Here is a 21,811-nt window from a genome sequence, read left to right as displayed (position 1 = left end):
GGTATCCCATATGCCTTCTTAACCACCTTATCTATGCATTCTGCCACTTTCGAGGAATCTTGGATGTACCCATGGTTCTTCTATTCCTTAATGGTAGTGAGGCCCTGACATTTATTGTTTGCCCTAACCTTGTTAGTCCTCCCAAAATGCATCACCTCTGACTTATCAGAATTATATTCCATTTGCCATTGCTCTAGCCATTTCCCTAATTTCTCCAACTGCAATGTCCTTGGTGAATATACAGGAGAGATATTAATTTAACCCTCAGCTACGTCTTCTGGCTTTATACACTGATTGTCCCCATGGGCTCTCAAGGGTTCTTTTCTTTTCCTGGTTGTCCTCTTGTCCTTACTATACATAAAATGCTGTGGGATTTTGTTTAATTTTGTCTGCCAGTAGTACTCCTGTTGGGCCTCATTTTCAGTTCTTCTATGCCTGCTATGTGCTTTTTAAAAAATTTCTTTGTTTAACTCTTGATACCCCTTGTCACCTAGGCTTTCTTGGACTTGTTCTTCTTACCTTTTCACCCTTATGGAAACACTTCTATCCTGAATTCTCTATATTTCACTTTAGAATGAATTCCTACTTACTGGATGTTAACCAATCTACAAGTAGGTGCTACCAGCCTACTTGTGCCAGGACCTGTCTTATATGGAAATCGGCTTTCTTCTAATTCAGGACCTTAAATCCTGGTCCATTCTTATCCTTATCTCTGTAAATTTCATTGTAGTTAATGATATGTTCACTATCTCCAAAATGACATCCAAATATTTGTCAGGTTACATTTCCTAAGATTAGGTCTAGTTTTGCCCCTTTTCCAGTTGGACTATCTATGTACCCAGCTCAAACAGGTCTCCTGGATGCATTGTAAAACCTCCACCCCCTCTAAGCCTTTTATACTAAGGCATTCCCAGTTAATATTGAGGAAGTTGAAATCTCCTACTACTATAACCTTATTATTCTTGTCTACATATCTGTTCCTTTATCACCCAACCCCCCCCACTCAGAGTGATCACCCCCTCTGTTTCTAAGCTCTACTCATATGGCCTCATTGAGGGGCCTTCGATGGTATCTTCCCTCATTGCTGCTGTAATGGACACTTTAATTAATAATGCAATGTTACCTTTTGTTTTATACATACCTTAAGTCCAGCCTTAAGATCCTATGTTTTAGCAATGTTGAGTTACTAGTCCTGCCCTTCTTGTAAACATGTCTCTGTGATAGCAACAATGTCATATTCCCACGTGTTAATCAACACTTCAGTTCATCTGCCTTACGAGCCAGACTCCTCGCATCACAATAGATGCAATTTAGCCTGGCATTCCTCCTTTGCTTCATTACGCCTAATTGCGTTCAGCCTACTCCACTGACATAATTTTCCTTCTATATTTGACTGCCTCTTCCCCCTCCATACCCCACTCCCCCCTGCCCCAACTGTACATCTACTCCGTGCCCCATTCCCTTGCCAAATTAGTTTAAGCCCTCCACAACAGCACTGGCAAGCCTCCCTACAAGTTTATTGGACCTATATTGTGGTTCAAGTACAATCTGTTGATCTTTTACAGGCCTTGCATTCTCCAGAAACAGTCCCAGTGATCCAGACATCTAAAGTTTTCCTTCCTGCACCATCTTTTCTGCCAGGTGTTCATCTGACCTTTCCTCCTATTCCTGTACTCCCTAGCATGTGGCACCAGAAGTAACCCACATATTATGACCTTGGATATCTTGCACTTCAATCTGCTGCCTAGCTCCCTAAATTCATGTTGCAGGACTTCATCACTCTTTTTAACTATATCAATATGAACCATGAGCTCTTGGTGTTTAACTCTTCCTTTAGAATGCTCTGCAACCATTTTGCTACCTCCTTGACCCTGGCACCATCCTGGATTCAGGATAGCTGCAGAAACATCTGCCTATTCTTCTCACTATCAGGTCTCGTGCCACTATTGCCCTTGGACTCTTGCACCTCCCTCCTTGCACAGCTGAGCATCCACAATACCAATGATTAAAAATGCTTTCTGGAAACACCTGCAATATTACATGGACCAATTATTACTCTGGGTAACAAACATTCAACCAGCCATGGTTGAGCACCTCCAACATGACATGTCAGAAAAAATGTCGAACAACATTTATTCCGGGTGAAGGTTTATTGTACGAGTTAACATTCTCAGAAATCATTCTAATGTCAACGGACACTACTTGCATCTACAGAATAAGATCTTAGAAGCTGTACAAAGTGATTCATACATATAAATTTAATCACATAGTTTCAACATTTTGAGAAAGACCAACAGCGTGAAGTACATTTGCCAATGTTATTTGTAGGTTTTCTACTGGAATCAGTCAAAGCTGCAAAACCAATGTTACCATATACATGATGTACTTGTGTGTGATTTCTATTGGAAAATCCTGCTTTAGGTACCACTTTTAGATCACTGTAGTATGATTTCTATTTGGCAGGTCTAGGTTATACTACTATCTGTACTTTTTAATAAACTCAGCATCACTGTATATTTGTAAGCATGATGCCACCTGTTCTGGCTCCTCTGTATCTTGAGAGTAGGTGGGAGCCTCCATTCCCCGTTGGCATTGAATTATTTCAAAAATAAGGTTACAAAATATCTAGGTAGTTTACAATATCACACAAACACTGCTTAAACAGTTAGATTCTTAGACAAATTCAAATACAAAATTCAGGTGGCCTGCTCTTGCCCTAGAATTAATGAGTTAGACTGGGACATGTTCTTGGACTATTAAATAAGCTTCAACTGTTTTGGATTAATTGGAAGATACGATGCTTTATTTGTATTCTCACTCTCTAACCACTCCCACTTCATAGCTTTTGTTCACTTTTCCTCTCTCTTTTCCTATCCTATTAACTTATCCATCTGATGACCTTCACAACTTGTCCTCACGAAAACTGTAGTCTCAACCACTTAGAGATAGTTCCTTTTTCCTATCCATTTCTTCCCACCTTATCTGCAATTTAAAACAAACCTGTTTTCCCTCTTTCCTGGTTCATTTGCTCCAATGTGTAGTCACAGCTATGTCTGACAGTGATCATTTGTTTTCCTTTTCAAAAACAAAAGTTACTATAGCACCTAATCCGAGCACTGGTGATTGGAATTGGTATTCCTAATACCTGACTTTTACCTCTGTTTTAATAACTCTTAGATTGATTAAGTACTATTAAAGGGTTCTCTTGTCTTTCCATTTCCTGCTTTAATGATGAACCTAGAAAAATGAGTTTTCTTTTTTTTCAATGAGAGGTGACAAATCTTGTTCATACTTGCATTGTATCAGTGACTATTTGAAATAATATAAATCTTAACATATCTAGAGGTATTGTTTATCAGTGGCTCTCAATTAAATTTATGCCCTGATTTGAGAAATAGTGAGACAAGTATAATGCTTTCAATAGTTATTTTAAGTTTACTTGAGCTACAGAAGGAAATGCAATGACCATCAGTTCCAATGACCTATGTTCACTTATGCTAATCTTAGATAAGAAGGAAAAGCTGTGAATGGAGGAAATAGAAAATAAAAATGAAGTTCTGCAATTGTACAAGCCAGTCATCATATGAAAGTGGGGGAAAAAAAAAGCTTTCAGCTGTAAACTTTTTATAGAACTTCAGCAAAGGGGTTATGATGGAAGACCCCAAGCAAAATGTCAGCTTTTTTTAATGCCGACTGTCCATGTGCACTTCCAATGTTTTATATTTTATTTTCCAAAGGATAGGTTGCTATTTAAATTGTTTTTTTATGAAGTACGTGTAATCAGATGAAAGGGCATATTTAATAAATAGCCTATTTTCTATTACTGATCATGTCAGAGGCAGCTTTTGTTTCAGACTGTAATTTTTGTAAAATCTTTTTCCATATATCAGTAAACCATATTTAGTTTCTTTAATGCAAATGTTGTAATGAGATAAAAATTCCAGAAAACACAAACTCTTAAAATAGAAAATTCTAACTTCAAATAAGGATTAAAACAGGCACTCAATTTGTTAGAAAGTTCAGGGCTTTGAATCTCAAACGTGATTTATATTAAAGCTGAGTATTGCAAATTTGTACGTGTGAATATTTTGAATTTATCCATGTTCTTCTCCTATCTAATATGACAGTTTTGAAAGCTGATATCCCCCATGATGCAAGTATTGCTAACTACTACCCTTCAACAAAATACACCGTAGTAGCAATTAAGTATACACATAGTTATAAGCTTGCGCAATGATTCAGTGAAATGGATCAAAACACTAGTTGTAGTCTATTTCTAGCAGTTATTTCACATTGAAGCTACATTCATGGTAGCATGAGGTTCAAAAGTCACTAAGGCTTGAACTACTGTGGCTGTCTGAAATTTATCTGACTGGTAAGGCTTTAAAGATCTGTCACACATGATAATAAGATTATCTAATTTTTGATCTTGAATTGGTGTTCTTTAATATTCATGAATAAACAATACTTATTTAAAATCTTGATTAGATATACTGATCATATAGTTGTACCGAAAATGTTAGTTTTTAAAAAAAATTTACAGAAGAGAACATTTGAGATTTATATCCTTCTGGTCACTGATTGTAATACACTTTAATATTTGAAGCTAATGTTCTCATACAATGCATGATTCCTAATTGTTTGGTTTGATTTTAAATAAGGCTTCCAGGCCATGATATGACTGTTAATGTTACTTTGTTTCGTTGTTCTTTCAGCATTGGGACAAGTGCGGAATGGCTCATGCCTGCTGTTGAGAGTCCATTCACTGCTACAATCATATCACCACACCTGTGAAAAGAAGACATTATTTTTTTAGATTTTATAGGTTTTACCTTTTATGTCTGTAGTCATTTACGAAAAATAACAGTTTACAATATTGTTTAAATATTCTCAGTAGCATCCAGCTGCAGAAAAATCAGAAAATATAATTTAACTGTCATATGAACTAAAATGGAATGATATTTTTTGATGTATCACCTCACTATTTACTATCAGTAATTTTCAGAGCACAATCCTGCCAATACTTTCAGCTATTAATAATTACATTCAATTACCTGAGAGGACAGTGAATGATGGCTGAGATTTTGCATAATGGGAAAGATTTCCCCAAGTTCCTGTGAATACCTAACACTAAAGTAGCTAGCTTTTGAAGTGCTTTTCTTCCACCTCCCCCAGCAACAATAACAATATCTCTTTGTATAACACCATTAACCACAGGTGCACTTGCAAACAATGTTTGACACCTTAAGGGGTAATATTAAGGCTGATGGCCAAAAGCTTGGTCAAAGTGGTGAGTTGTTAGAAGTATCTAAAAGGAGGGAATGGAAGTGTAATTAGGAAGGGATGGCCACCAGAACTGAGAGCCTTGGCAGCTGATGACATAGTGGCCAAAGGTAGAGTGATTAAAACTAGAAACATTCAAGAGGCCAGAAGTAGAGGAGCACAGAGCTCCTAGAGGGTTGGATGGCTGGAGGAGATTACAGAAATAGAAAGGGGAGTGATGTCGTGGAAGGATTTGAAACAAGAATAATCTTAAAATTAAGACATTGCTTAACAGGGGGTTCAGGAGAAAGAAGAACAGTGCTGGTTAGGGCATGGACAGCAGAGGTTCAGATGATCAAGTACATGGAATTTACAACATTGGAGTGCACTGGAATAATTATCCAGAGGTAACCAATGCATGGATGAGGGTTTCAGCACCAGATGGGTTGGGTTAGGGTGATAAACAATATTAGTGGTGGTGTGATTAGTTTGGTCTGATTCAACTTTAGACTGTTACTAGGGAGAGTGATAGAACTGGCAGATAGTAAACACTGTTGTGTTACAATAATATATTGATCTTTGGATTTGAAAAACATATTGCTTAGGTAAACAGAGTTAGATGAAATTTCACAGGCACTTTGCCTGTATCCTCCAACCAAGTTCTTCCTATCCCTCTTCTTCATCTAATACTAATCCCTATACCCTTACATGTTTATCCAGAAACACATCCATGCTATTTGCTTCAACTACTCCTTGTGGGAATTTGTTCCATACTCTAGCCAATCTGATAAATTTCTCCTAATTTTTTGCAATGAACTTATTGGTTTCCCTTTCATAATCTTAAGCACTGCTATAGTCACCTCTTGATCTTCTTTCTAGAGAAAAAAGCCCAGACTCTTCAATGTGAATGTACAAATTAGGAGGAGGAATAGTCCATGCCTGTTCCACTATTGAATATGATTGTGGCTGCTGATAGCAAACACATTCTTCTTCTTTGGCAGTGCCTTCGGGTCAGGAATGACTTGCCTCTTCTACTGTTCTGTGGGTTAAAAGGCAACTGATGAATCCTATGTGGGATGTGCAAACCCTGCCACAGAAGGGACAGTTGAAGCTAGCCAGGGCAGGTGGATCTGTTGATTGAGTTCCTTCATGCTTCTTCCACTGTTCTGCTTGGGCTCCATGTGCTCCTGGAAAAGTCCCAAGTATTAGGTGCCTTATTTGATTCTGCTCCACCATTTTAAGCACTTGTAGGACAGGGATTCCTGTAAGTAAGGATATTGCATTCCACCCCCCCCCCCCCCCCAACCTTGCCCAAGGAGCTTTGAGGGTGTCCTTGAAGCTTTTTCTCTGTCCTGGCAGTGGATGATTTTTTTTTTTTACAGTGGTGAAGAAATCATGGTTACTGGCTAGTAGCTGGACCTAATGTGTTCTTTCCATCAGCCATCTGTTCTTTACATCACTAGCTTTCTGTTGGAGCTGGGTCTTCAGATCTGTTCTTTCCCTTGAGTTGTTATAGTGTTTCCAGTCCAAGAATGCCTCATGTACAAATAATTAGCTCTTGGAATTCCTGATTGTTCTCATCAAATAACTTCAATATTTTCTGGCAGAGAAACAGAGTCTCTTCACAGGTGTTAATTTTGGTGGAATATATGCAGAAACTGAATGATCAGGTGTCCGGTTTATAAAGTGATACTGGGGTGAATTGTGCTGGATTTGGTCTGTTACTTGTTCTCCCCATCTATGGCCCCACCCACCCATACAACTGAGCTGCACAAACATGGGAGACCACGAATGATGTGCAGTGAGGCTTCAGCAACATGTTGGCATTGGGTAGTGTGTCAATGCTTCCCTGCCCTAGAAAAGCCTGACAAAGATGGGGGCAGAGCTTCACCTTCCTTCAAAGCCTGTAAGGTTTTTAAACAATTTGCCTACAATTCTTTTACAATGTAAATAATGTAAAAGCATGAATAAAATTAAAACCAGTAAAACTATTAAAGCATTAAATAACTTAACTTTTTCCTTATCTCCAGGCCAGAATTACCACTCAGATAAATGGGGCTAGTGGCCATTTGCCAAATCTGACTCCTTGAGTCAATACACAAATCCTCTTGTAATTAAGCTCTCTTTTTATATAGACTCATGGGAAGGTGTTTCTGAACTTTCATTATTTCTCCCCCATGGAAGATTTGTGAAAGTGCAGCAGCAAATTAGCAGATGGTTTATGAAATATTGGGCTCTAGCATCTAAACCCTGTTCACCAACTTTTTACCTTATCATTATGGCTGCAGTGGTGTGCCCTTCAACAAATCTTCAGCAACCCTGCCAAGCTCCCGCTGAACTTAAGCAGTTCATCAAACTAATAAATCCTGTATTGTACTATGAAAATCCAGATGTACTATATTCACTGACTTCAAAAGGTAAGAGGCACTTTAGGTAAAAAGATTGTTTTATTAAGCGTAGTTTGCAAACAAATATTTTGTTCCATTAAAGTTGTTGTTGCTCCATTTGTGCAACTTGTACTGAGTGAAATCATTTAATTACCATATACTATGTTCATGCTTTTCTATTCCTTACTCCTACCTAACTAAAGTAAGTCTGGCAACTGCACTGTAGTATTTGTGCAGCTGTCACTGCAAAGAACAAGATGTAAATCTATGCATCGTGCATCCTATCATTATATGCTGCAAAAAGTATAACGTCTCATTCTTGTGTGATTCTTGTCCCTTCCTTGGATAGCTTCACAGGATCATTCAAAGGACAGAGCAGTGAGTCTAGCAGTATGAAGGCAATCTAAAGTGGCGTGTTAGGAAGGAACATGGAATTACTTCAGAGTCTGGCATCAGACAATAAATTATGCAGCCATAGGCAATCTATTGTGATTTCTCTGGCTCTTCACTCTACTCGTGGAGCATCTGGACAACAGGAACTTGTATGTTAGGCTGTTGTTCATTGACTACAGCTCAGCATTCAACACTATCTTCTCATCCAAACTCATCATCAAGCTTCAAGACCTGGGCCTCTGTACCTCCATCCACAACTGGATACTCAACTTCCTCAATCGGCAGAACTCAGTGAGGATTGGTAACAACATCTCCTCCTCGCTGATTATCAACACAGGTGTACCTCAAGGCAGTGCGTTTAGCTCCCTGCTCTACTTTCTATACACACTCAACTGGGTGGCTAGGCACGGCTCCAAAGCCAGCTTCAAATTCGCTGATGACGTTGCTATTGTTGGATGAATCACAGGTGACAATGAGTCAGCTTACCGAAGCAAGATGGGTCACCTGGTTGAGTGGTGCTGCAACAACAAGCTCTCGCTCAACATCAGCAAAACTAAAGAGCTGATGGTGGACTTAAGGAAGGGGAAGGAGGGTGAACATTGGGGGAAATCAGTGGTGGAGAGAGTCAGTAGCTTTAAATTCCTGGGTGTTAACATATCAGATAACCTGTCCTGGACCCAGCACATAGGTGAAATCATAAGGAAAGTGCAGTGTCTTTACTTTCTTTGGAGGTTGAGGCGGTTCAGTTTGTCACTGAACACTCCAAACTTCTACAGATGTACTGTTGAAAGTATCCTGGCTGGTTGCAACATGGTCTGGTACGGCAATCTGAATGCACAGGAATGTAAGAAACTGCAGAGAATAGTAGACTCGGCCCAATACATCACAGGCACATCCCTGTTGGCCATTGGTAGTATAGAAGGCAACATCTATCAAAATCCCCACCATTCAGACCATGCCACCTTCTCGCAGCTACCATTGGGCAGCAGTTACAGAAGCATGAAGTCCCACACCACCAGGTTCAAAAACAGCTACTTCCCTTCAATCATTTGGTTTTTGAAACAACCGGCAAAACCCTAATCATTACAGTTTAGCAACACTATGACCACTTTGATCGCTTTGCACTAAAATGGACTTTTTTGTTCTAATTGTGTTCTTTCTTGTAAATTATACACATTTTTTATGTCTTTCTTGTGGATGCTGCTTATGATGGTATGTGGCTGTGATGTTGCTGCAAGTAAGTTTTTCATTGCACCTGTGCATACATGTACTTGTGTATATGACAATAAATTTGACTTTGACTATAGTCAGGCCCTCTCACAACTCTATGATTTAATGTTAACAATAGCAGCAGACTCGTGCTGTTGTGGTGACACAGGTAGACAAGTTGGTGAAGAAGGCATGTGGCACATTTGCTTTTGTTGGGCATGGCATTGGATACAAGAGTTGGAACATCATGTTACAGCTGTACAACAGGTTGGTGAGACTGCACCTAGAATTCTGTATGCATTTCTGGCTGCCATACTAAAGGAAGGATGTGATTAAGCTAGAGGGGTGCAGAAAAGATTCATGAGGATGTTTCCAGGACTGGAGGGCTTGAGTTTCAAGGAGAGATTGGATAGCCTGGGACTGTTTTTCCTGGAGTGAAGGAGGCTGAGGGATGACCTTAGAGGTTTATAAAATCTTGAGGGGCACAGATAAGATAGATTGTCACATTCCTTTTCTCCAGAGTAGGGGAGTCTAAAATTAGAGGGCATAGGTTTACGGTGAGAGGGGAAAGATTTAGAGGGGACAAGAGAGCCAAGTGTTTCCACACGGAGGGTGGTGCATTTGTGGAACAAACTACCAGAGGAAGTGGTAGAGGCAGAAATGATTATAATATTTAAACAACATTTGGACAAGTACGTGGATAGGAAAGGTTTAGAGGGATAGTGACCAAATACAGGCAAATGGGCCTAGCTCAGGAAGATACCTTGGTTGGCATGGACAGGTTCCGCTGAAGGGCTGGTTTCTGTGCTGTACAACTCTATAATAACTTGCTATAGAGGTAGTGTTTTCTCAGCGAAATCCAATAGCAGTACAGAGTGGTGCCATTTATCTGATCTCAAAGTCAGATTCAGAGAGCTAAATTGCCTTTGGAAATATTAAGGTGATCTCGATTTTGCAATCACACTGCAAGACTCCAAGCCTTGGAAAGGAAAGCCATCCTCTTGCTTTGCTCTTTGAGAAATATCTGTCATACAACATTTGTTGTTGGAAAATTACTCACAGGAAGAAAGAGAGAGATACATCTGTTTGTAGCATATCTTTGCACACTTCTAGTGTCTTCAACAAAGGCTTTGTGGGTGCATTAGCAGCCTGTCAAAGCATGAACTTAGATCTGTAGTTATATAGACAGGAATGACAAAATGGGCTGCAGTGTTAGAGATTTGGCTGTAGTTTCAAGTGAGATCCGTATGAGGCTACTGTATACATTTGAAGTGAAACAATGACCATTTGTTGCTGATGCCTAAATAGTCTTTTGAATCAAGAGGATATTCATAAGTGCACTTCTGACCTCATTGAGAAGCTCAGCTGCTTCTTAATTGTTCTGTTCCTAACTATCAATTGGCATTCTTGAATGCAAGAGCACTTAAGGCTGCTGTTTGGTGAGTACCTGTAAGATTTGCAAAGGGGAAGAGCCTGCTTTGAAGGTATTCGGCCTCTGATGAGATTAATTCAGGATGCAGCAGGTGTAACAAAGGAAAGATGAATGCAGTTTATGGGTAGTAAGGGGTGATATTAATATTTGTACACAGCTTCACTGATATTACTTTATTAGAGAGCATGTCTTTTGGTCTGAGTAACCCCCATTGCATGGTCTGGGTGAAACTAAGAAATGAATCAGGAGCTTACGGCAGAAGCAGTCTTTATCTGGCTTAAGTGACTTGTTTTAAATCATTAATATTAATAGTTCAAGTATGACTGTAGTATAAAGGTATTGATTATTGAATCACAGATTTACAAGTTTTCATTAAGATCCTGTACTGACTTGAAAGACCCTGAAAATGGACGAGTGATTTGGGAATGAGCAGCCAGAAAGTGGGGAATAAAATGGGAATCTTCAGGGGGCCAAATGCACATTTTTGCATGTCCAGAAAGGTGTTCTCTTGGGGGAAGCCTGCACGAGATTCCTATTGATGGGGGTTTGGACTGAGTCTTGCTCTTTGCCCTCTTCTGCTTTCTCTTCTTCCATCTCTTCATGTGGTCCTGGTGTGGGTCTTCACCCCACTGCTCCTGTTGTTTTGCCTGTTGGTCCTGCCCTTGGTTGACATCAGTAGGTAAAGGGGGAGCTCAATCACGATGCCAAAGCCTGGCTCTGAACACTGTGGAGTGTTGCACACAGCAGAATCTAATCCTCAGCAGCCCTAATGTGGTCTCCAGTGAGCTTCTGGTTGTGGCATGGCTGCCTTTGTAACATTTCTCTACTGGTGTGTTTAGAGTAAGCTGCAATTTGAGCAGGAGATAATCGTTAACTTGCCTGTGGGGCAGCTCTCCCAGTTTAGACACCAGCCCCTAAATGTTTGTGAGCTGAACTTTGTAAGGTGGAATGGATTGGGAGTGACTATGCTCTGTCTGATTAGGATAGTGGCTGATGCAGTTCTATTGTCATTCTGCATGAACGAAACTGTTTTGATACAGATGCACGACTTACGAAGGAACAAGCACATCACTGTGGGTCTGGAGTCACATTTGGACTAAACTGTGTTAGGGCATCAGATTTCCTTCTGAAGGTCATACATTCCTATAACTGCATTTATTATAGGATTGGTTAATGTAAAGTACCAAAGTGTAATTACACTCTCCCACCACTGCAATTTAACCATCCTGACGGGGGCAAATACCGCATTGGCAGTTCCATGATTAGTAGAATAACGGAAATTAAAATAAAAGTAAGGACACAACATTTCTCTTTAAAATGGTGAATGCATTGCACCTCCATACCCTTTTCTAAGTAAATCGCATCCTGCTTTACGTAGACTACACTTAATGTCATGGAAAATCACTTTTTAATTTAGCAGCATTTGCAGACTTGTGCCCCGCAAACTCAATTACATTACATTAGTTGCTTACATTGTAGGAATCAACCCCATATAATGACTGCTAACAATATAATGTTCACATTCACCTATTTTGAGATAACTGTTACATGTCAATTAAATATGTAGGTAAGTAATGTCAAATTCTAAAAAAATGTAATTGGTTTAGACAGTCATCCTCATTCACTGTGTTCTTAACTCTTGAGCGTTTATATCTAAGTTGGAACCTAACTATGTCTACAGGTAATATCACTCAATTATTACAGCTATTGTAAGATTTGCTAATCATCCATTTGGAACTAAATTCTGCTTGAGCAATAAAGGAACTGGTAACTTATAAGTAGTCTCATTTCAAAAAGGCAACTTCTCCAAGGGGGGGTTTGTGAAGTGACAAGAAAAGAAATGGTTACTTACTTCAGTCTTCCATCATAATAAGCTGGTGTTCCAAACACAATTGTTTTGATAAAAAAGGGCTGATTACAGTGATTTTCTTCATAACCTCCAACAATACTAAAGCCCCAGTTTCCCGAATTACTCCTCCGTAGAACAATATCACGGCTGATATGAAGGGAGCTGAAAAGAAATTAAACATTGTGGTAAATGCTTACTGCATCTCTGCATTTCCACGTGACTATTTCATAGTCTTTGTTTACATTCGCTTCACTTTAGGAAACTAAAAAAGTAGTACAACTAGGAAAGACGAAAGGGGTTTTCATGTATGTTACAGTTCTGGAAATTGAAAATAGTTATTTAATAGGTTAAGTGAGTTGGCAAAGATCTGAAAAATGGAGCGTAATGTAAGAATGTGTGAAACTATTATCCAAATGGTGAGAGATTGCAAGGCTCTTGTATGCAGAGGGAAATGGGTGTCCTGCATAGAGTTAATCAGCAGGGAAACAGGCCCTATGGCCCAGCTTGTCCACACTCACCAAGTGTGTCTACTTGAGCTAGTCCCACTTCCCCCATGTTTGACCCATATCCCTCTAAACCTTTCCTATCTATGTACATATCCAAATATCCTTTAAACATTGTAATTGTACCTGCCTCTACCACTTCCTCTGTAATACCAACATAATTTGCAAAATGCTAGTACACAGGTAAAACATGCAATTATGAAAACTAATAGAATGTTATTTATTGCAAGGGGAATTTAATACAAAAGTAGGAAGGTTATGTCTCGGGTATATAGGACACTGCTGAGACCACATCTGGAGAACTGGGCACAGCAGTGATCTCCCTGTTTTAAGGAAAGATATAAATGCTTTGGAAGTGGTTTTGAGAAAGTTTACCTCTCTTATCTGGAATGGTGGGTTGTCTTATGAAGAAAGGTTGGACAGGCTGGGCTTGTATTAAGTTAGAGTTTAGAAGAGTTGAGAGGATACGAATGAAACAAGATCTTGAGGGCACCTGACAGGGTGGATGTGGAGAGGATATTTACTTTTATGGGAGAATTTAGAAATCTTTAAAAATGAGCCATTGCTCATTGAAGACAGAGATGAGATTTTTTTTTCCCCACCTGAGGGGGTTGTGAGTCTTTGGAACTCACTTCCACAAAGGACAGTGGAACCAGTGTTGGCCTTCATTAGTCGGGGTATTGAGTTTAAGAGCCGAGAGATGATGTTGCAGATATATAGAACTCTGGTCAGTCCACACTTGGAGTATTGTGTTCAGTTCTGGTTGCCTTATTATAGGAAGGATGTGTAAGCTTTAGAGAAGGTGCAGAGGAGATTTACCAGGATGTTACCTGGATTGGAGAGCATGTCTTATGAGGATAGGTTGAGTGAGTGAGGGCTTTTCTCTTTGGAGAGAAGGAGGATGAGAGGTGACTTGATAGAGGTGTACAAGATGATGAGAGGCATAGATCGAGTGGACAGTCAGAGACTTTTTCCCAGTGCGACAATGGCTAACACAAGGGGACATAATTTTAAGGTGATTGGAGGAAGGTATAAGGGGGATGTCAGGGGTAAATTAATTTTTTTTTTTTTTTTTTTTTTTTTTTTACACACACAAGAGTGGTGGGTGTGTGTAACGCACTGCCGGCAGATATATTAGGGACATTTAACAGACTCTTAGATAGACACATAAATGATAGAAAAATAGGGGGCTATGTGGGAGGGAAGGGTTAGATAGATCCTAGAGCAGGATAAAATGTTGGCACAACATTGTGGGCTGAAGGGCCTGTACTGTGCTGTAGTGTGCTATGTTCAGTCTTTGAATGTTTTTTAGGCTGAATATAAAGATTCCTGATAAGTGAGGGTGTGAAAAATTACCAGGTGTAGGGATAAGTATGGTCTGTTCCAGTAAGAGGGAAGGACAAGGATGGCAAGGTACAGGAACCTTAGGTGACGAGAGAGATTGTTAATTTAGTCAAGACAAAGGAGGAGGAAGCATATGTAAGGCTTAGGAAGCTGGAATTGAACAGGGCGCTTGAGGACTGTAAAGGAGTCATAAGGGAACTTTAGAAGGGACTTAGGAGAGCTAGAAGGGGTCATGAAAAGTCTTTGGCAAATAGGATTAAAGAGAATCCCAAGGCATTCTATACATACATCAAAAGCAAGAGAATAACTAGGGAGCGGGTGGGACCATGCAAGGAGAAAGAAGGGAACTTATTATTAGAGGTGGAGGGTGTGGGCGAGATCCTAAATGAGTGCTTTGCATCAGTATTTACTGAGGAGAAGGATAGTGAGATCAGAGTGGAGCATGCTAAGATGCCAGGGCATTTTGAGATTAGGAAAGAGGTAATGTTTGTCTCTTGAAAAACATTAAGGCGGATAAGTCCCCAGGACCTGATGGGATATGCCCAAGGTTATTGAGAGAGGCGAGGGATTGGATTGCTGGGGCCTTGACCAAGATCTTTGTATCTTTGCTAGCCACAGGTGTGGTGTCAGAGGTCTGGCGGGTAGCTAATGTTGTTCCTTTGTTCAAGAAGGGAAATGGGGATAATCCTGGAAATTATAGACTCATGTCAGTAGGAAACTAATGGAGAGGATTCTTAGGGATAGGATTTATGAATATTTGGAGAAACATGGTCTAATTAGGGACAGTCAGCATGGCTTTGTACAGAGCAGGTCCTGTCTGACTAATCTGAGTTTTTCAAGGAGGTGACAAAGGTGATTGATTGAAGGTAGAGCAGTGGATGTTGTATACATGAATTTTAGTAAGGCATTTGACAAGGTCCTGCATGGTAGGCTCATCCAGAAAATTAGAATGCATGGGATCCACAGTGACTTGGCTGATTGGATCCAAAATTGTTGAGGCATTGAGTTCAAGAGCCAGGAAGTTATAACACAGTTTTATAAAACTCTGGTTAGGCCATATTTAGAGTACTGCATTCAATTCTGGTCACCTCATTACAGGAAGAATGTGAAGGCTTTGGAGAAGGTGCAGAGGAGGTTTATCAGGATGCTGACTAGTTTGGAGGACATGTGCTACGAAGAGAGGTTGGACAAGCTGGGCCTGTTTTCTCTGGAGCGGCAGAGGCTGAGTGGAGATTAGGCAGTGTATAATTAGTGTAGTATATTGCAGTGCACAATTACATAATTATAAAATTATACACAATCATGAGGGGCATAGAGAGGGTGAAAGCACATAGTCTTTTTCCCAGGGAGCGGGTGCTAAAAACAAGAGGGCATCGGTTTAAGATCAGAGGGGAGAGATTTAAAAGGGACATCAGGGGCAGGTTCTTCATTCAAAGGGTGGTGCATATTTGGAATGAGCTGCCAGAAATAGTGATTGAGGCAGGCACATTAGCTACATTTAAAAGCCATCTAGACAAGTATGGGGACAGGAGAGGTTTAGAGCACTATGAGCCAGATGGGACTAGCTAGTTGGCATGGACGAGTTGGGCCGAAGGGCCTGTTTCCATGCTGCATGACTCTATAACTCTATGCGAGGCAATAAATAGAGAGGACATCCAGCATCTTTTTCCCAGGATTGAAATGTCTAGTACTAGAAGGCATGTATTGAAGGTAAGAGGTGGAAAGTACAAAGGAAATATGTGGGGCAAGTTTTTTTTTTAAAACACAGAGAGTGGTGGGGGCCTGGAATGCACGGCCGGGGTGGTGATAGAGACAGATAGTGTTTAAGAGACTCTGAGATAGGTACATGAATATGCAGAGAAGGGAGGGATATGATCAATGTGCGGGTAGGAGGGATTAGGTTAATTAGGAATCATTGGTCTAATTAGTTCGGCACAACATAGTGGCCTGAAGGGCCTGTCTTGTGCTGTACTGTTCTGTGATTCTATGAAGTGCAGAGTTGAAGAGGCAATTGGATTGGCCATGATTTTATTGAAAAGCTGAATAAACTCAAGGGATTAAGTCATCTGTTCTTGCTCCCAGTTCATATGTAAAAAAAACTAGAGAAATTTAATCTTTGTACTTTCTCATTGAAGTAAACAATTTGATGCAAATATATTACCGTTTGTTAATGCTGAAAGGTGCCTTTGTTTTATCTGCTTAGAAAAAAAATAAAGTATGTAAGACACTCACCTTGGCAATCCTAGCCACATGACCCATGATGGTGACCAACTGGCATCCAACTCATTCTCATTGTTTGAGCCCTGACGCTCTTCTGCAGCTTGACCCTGCTCTTCTGTTGTTTGTACTTCCAGTGCCTTCAGTATTACAACTGGGGAATTAGCGCTAGTTTTCAATGTGGCCACTGCTTCACTGTGACTCAGGCAGGTCAGATCTGAACCATTGATGCTCAGTAGTACATCCCCTGTTTAAATAATCACAGACTTCTTTTCAGCTTCCTGTTATTAAATGTATTTTATCCTCAGGGACAGGAACAGGGACTTGCACTTCCTAAACAGATTGAAAAACAGATATCCTCTCCAAGACCATTGATTAACATGTAACCTAAGCATGCACTTTGAAACTTCCCAAATACTGATGAATAAAAATTTAATATTTTTTTATTTTTCATTCTTAGATTTGCTGTACAAGTTTCTTAGAGAAATAATGGGCTCTTGTTTAAAAATGTCAACATTAAACATTTTTAGAACAGAAAATCAGATTTTCTACTTGTCTCAGCCCTCATTCCCAAGGTAAAGCAGTTCAGAAAAGTTAGCATAAATGAATGGAATTAGAATACAATGGGCATTTAGAAAGCTGACAAGGGGAATAATAAAGAATAAAGTTATTAAAATAATCTCTTCAATAGTTTAACCAAGCTAATCTAATGTACAGTGTCACCCAATTGCTCTAACTGGCACTTCAGCCCACCACCAGTCAGAGCCTGCCAACCTGAGAAGGATCCATTTATTCCAATGGCAACACAAGAGACTGCAGATGCTGGAATCTGGAGCAACAAACCATTTGCTGGAGGAACTTAGCGGGTCGATCAGCATCTGTGGGAGGAAAGGAACTGTCGATGTTTCAAGTCAAAACCCTGCATCAGGACTGCTGCTTGACCTGCTGAATTCCTCCAACAGATTGTTTGTTACTCTATTTATTCAAACCTTCCTTTTGTCTTATAATTAAGTCTCTACCCACATCAGTACATTACCTCTTATTCCATGTGCTCCAACTTGTTGACCAACCTCCCATGTGGGACTTTATTGAAAGCCTCCCAAAATCCAAATACACCACATCCATTGGCTCCCCCTTTTTATTCTACCGGTCATATCGTCAAAAAAAACTCGAGTGGATTAGTCAAATCTGATTCATTTTCACAAATCCATGTTGAACTTACTCATTCCTTCTCATTCTTTAAGGTGTTCTGTTACTACATCTTTTATTATAGATTCCAATATTTTCCCTACTACTGACATTATGGTAACAGTTCAGTAGTTCCCTATTTGCTCTCTCCCTTCAACCCACTATGACCTATAGAACACTAGAAGAAGACAACACAAGCATCTACTATCTGCAAGCAAAATCCTTTAAAACTCTGGGACGTAGACGATAATTGTTTGTAAGTTATGATTCGGTGAACTTGACTGGCCTGTGGGTCAGCTCTCCCAATTTAAACACAAGTCCGCTGATGTTTGTGAGGTCGATTTTGCAAAGTTTTCTGGGCTGGTAGTGACTTTGCTATGTCTCTGAATTTGGTGCCTTGTGGTCAGTCTAGTTTTACTCCTTTTCTGTTTGGAAGTAACTATAACAGTACAATTAAGTGAATTGCTATTCCACTTCAGAGACCATTCAAGAATCAACTTTATCAGGTGGGTCTGGAGTCAAAGATGGGCCAGACCTGAAACTACATGGTGAAAGCAAAATGCGTTTTAACATTTAGACACAGAAATTAAAAACAAAAGAATTCCTGTGAAGCTCTGGTCATTGTGCAGTCTTACCACGTTTGATCCTTCCTTCTCTGTAGAGGCAGCCATGTGGCTGGACACTGGTAACAAAGATTGGCAATTCACCATTTTTGCTACCTCGACCTCCAGCTACAGTCATTCCTAAAGATTCGTGAGGCTCCTTCTTTACAGTGATCTGCTTTTCTTGACAAGTAATACATTGGGACAGATCCTGAGGAAAGCAGCAAAAAAAACAAATATTCAAGATATTAAATTGTGAATTTACTGAAATAGTGCTGCCATGAACACATCTATAGGGGCTGGAAATTTTTACTATGGCTAATTTCATTATGTTTTGATCCATATAACTTAAAATATGATCACTCAAAGATCATTAGATATGTGGTTGTGACTGTGGCAGACTAGCCCTCCTTACCAATCTTAAACTTCTGCAGCCTTTGACACATTAACCACATATCATCCTACTCCAGTAACTCACCTCTGTCTTCCAGTTTAGCTGGGACTGTTCTTCCTGGTTCCATTCCTATATGGTTCCTGTTGAGGCTGGACTATTATCTAGAATGTCTAACTCTGGAAACCTTAAAGGGTTTATCCTTACACCTCATTCCTATTTTTCATCTACACAATGTCAGAACACATTGGGTTCTATAGATATGTTGACAACACGTAGTTTACCGTACTTGTTTTGACTACTACACTGATTTGTCATGCTGCTTATCCATCAATGAACAGAAGCATTATGAAGACTGAAGCTACTAAGAGAAACATGGTTCCCCAAGCATTGACTTCATCCTGTGTTCTGACTGCTAAAATTGAACCAAGTCATTCACAAACTCAGCATTTAATTTGGCTCTGCAGTTCACTCTAAGATGTCTTTCTCTGATCCAGAAATACCCTGACTTTAAAATTCTATGTTATTTACAGATCTTTATATGGCCTGACCCAATCTTCTCACTCCAGCCATATAACCCCCCGAGATCTCTGTGCTCATTCAAATTATTGATTTTAATTGCAGTGCCATGGGGAAGGTGTGCTTCTGCTACTTGGGCCCTAATGTTTAGGGATTCCCTCATCTCTGTCTCCCTCTCTGGTCCTTTAAGAAAATCCTTCATATTGAATCTTTGCCATGCTTTTCGTCATTTGCCCTAATATTTCCTACAGTGGCTCAGCATCAAATTTTGTTTGAAAGTGCTCCTCATAATGTTTTATAACTTTGAAAGAAAAGCTGTTGTTATTCGTTTTCCTTTCCATTGGGGAAAACAAAACAATTGGTTTGTTTGCCCCTCTCCCTGCAAAGTGTGGGAGCACTGCTACAGAATCACAGGTATAAATCCATTCTATATGGATCCTGGCAAGTTTAAGAGACTGAGGAAATTTAATAAAAGTTCTATTATTTCTACAAATGACATTGGGCCACACACATCGTATTCAAGAATAATATTCAAGGATGAAATGATATTCTGCAGCTTCTCACACATCCAGGTATGATCACCTCTTGATTATTCAGCAGCACTTGCCCTGGACCCAACCCTCTGATCACCCCTCCAAACCACTAATCTGGCTTGGGTATGGGCTGCCACTCTCCAGGCTGGAGACTCTCCAACAATGTTTGACGCCTTTTAATGCATTTTGCAGTAGTTTTTATTATCCATGTTTTGTTTTATATTATTCATGAATAATTGAAGATTAACTGTACTTACCTGAGATGCCAACAATGAAAAATATCATATTAAGACGTGCAAAATGATTACTAAAGGCCAAAGAAAAATTATATTGCTGATTATATTCTTAATCATGTAATTTAATGGAACTTTGAAATCCATTTGACTGTCTACCTGCTAATGTGAAATTAACTGAGTATATTTCAGAACGACTGATTCAGAGCTGATTACTAGACTCCGAGTGGGCTCAATCAATGTAAACTATGTATTTCAGTGAAATTCATGCTCATTTATTGTTCTCACTTACCTTGTGCATATTAGATTTGTTATGGGGCATGAGTTGTGTTAACTGGGTAGGATGCTGATGACTTGTATGTGAACCCAATTCTCGAATAACATTTGAGAACTGCTGCTTTGTTGTTCTAGAGATTACAAAATGAACTCTCTCACCACTGCCCTGAAAAGCATGAAAATAAAATGTTTACTTATAGATAAAATACGAAAAGCAAGTTATCTCAAAGGTTTGAAAATATAGCAACATATTGAAAGCACTGAAATAACTTTACCTGGATAATTTGAGCAGCAAGTTCAGGTGTTCCATGCTTCAGGTCATGGCCATTTATTGCAAGCACCCGATCATTGCTGCACAGTCTCCCATCCTGAGCAGCCAGTCCACCTTCCAGAAGGTCCAGGATGAAGATGCCTGTCTCATCTAGTCTACGAACCAATTTAATACCTAGTTGCTCGCTAGATTCTCTTTTAAGTAGAGTCACATGAAAGCCATCTTCTCGAATAGAGCTGCCATCAGGATGGTAGTGTGTTAATCCACCAAATCGTCTTTCCCGGAGAACTATGAGATGTAGGGCAGAGCAGGGCCGTGTAAACACAGCCCTGGCATAGTTGTGAGGTACATTGCTGATATCAACACCATTAACCTGGAACAAAATACACAGCAGTGCAGCATTGTTTTCAGGCATAAAACATATACAAACATCTGTGCAACAAAAAACAATTGGCTAGATATTCTAGTTCACACTAATGAGCGCAATAGATAGACTCAGCAGTGGGACTCCAACAACTGTTTAGATTGTTGGTTGTCCACTGAAAACTTCACCTATTGTGCCTCAGGTCTTGCAAGTGACCCAGTGTTGTACATCTTTGGGTCTATGCTATGAACTATCAATCCAACTATAGCACAAAGCTTAAAAATCTAAATCAATATTGATGGAGGATCTGGGTCACAATTAAGTGGCTGGAGGTTAGATAGTGGGGAGGAGGTTTGGATCTAGTTGGAGCCAGGTACAGTGATGGGAGGCTGAAAGGTAAGTACAGAACTTAAAGAAGGCCTAACTGTAGAGGTTTCCAAGTGCTGAACTCCACAGCCTCAAACCTGGTCAGGTAGGTTTCCTTTATGTCTTGCCGAAGCAAGCTTCACATTTGTTGTGAGGTCTGCTTCTGCATGAGTGACCATGCAGGTGCAACTGAATTTTCTGCAAATGGTGTTCAATCACACCATTGTATATGTTCAGGTACCTCCGTACATAACCATACCATGTGTACGGAGGAGTTGGAAACAATTTATTCAGGAACTGCACTTTAAGCGATTGCTTTTCTGATAAATATTGCACTATGATATGACTTCTAAACGGATATTTTTTGAAAAGTTGATTTAGATGTAGATAAATGTGTGAGAGCAAGGGAGAGATTTATCTCATGCTTGGCTGGTTTAGTAATTCAGATGTTTCTCAGCACCTGAAGGTATCT

The 21,811-nt window shown here is 39.8% G+C and overlaps 1 protein-coding gene across 2 annotated transcripts in view; it reads right to left on the bottom strand.

Moving 5' to 3' along the window:
- Positions 1-2,143: 2,143 nt before the first annotated feature.
- The window catches only part of lnx2a (ligand of numb-protein X 2a), an 86,628-nt gene continuing 66,960 nt past the window's right edge, over positions 2,144-21,811 (bottom strand). For both annotated transcript variants that reach the window (XM_052025512.1, XM_052025513.1), the window contains 6 exons: positions 20,614-20,982; positions 20,355-20,504; positions 18,420-18,597; positions 16,612-16,843; positions 12,536-12,694; positions 2,144-4,788 (listed from right to left, as the gene is read on the bottom strand). In XM_052025512.1, coding sequence (XP_051881472.1) covers positions 4,653-4,788; positions 12,536-12,694; positions 16,612-16,843; positions 18,420-18,597; positions 20,355-20,504; positions 20,614-20,982 — 1,224 coding nt within the window. In that variant the 3' untranslated portion in view covers positions 2,144-4,652. The remainder of the gene's footprint in view (positions 4,789-12,535; positions 12,695-16,611; positions 16,844-18,419; positions 18,598-20,354; positions 20,505-20,613; positions 20,983-21,811) is intronic.

The sequence above is a fragment of the Pristis pectinata genome, chromosome 11 (assembly GCF_009764475.1).
Source record: "Pristis pectinata isolate sPriPec2 chromosome 11, sPriPec2.1.pri, whole genome shotgun sequence".
Lineage (NCBI taxonomy): Eukaryota > Metazoa > Chordata > Chondrichthyes > Rhinopristiformes > Pristidae > Pristis > Pristis pectinata.
The sequence above is the reverse complement of the archived record's forward strand: the minus strand, read 5'-3'. Positions and strand labels throughout refer to the sequence as shown.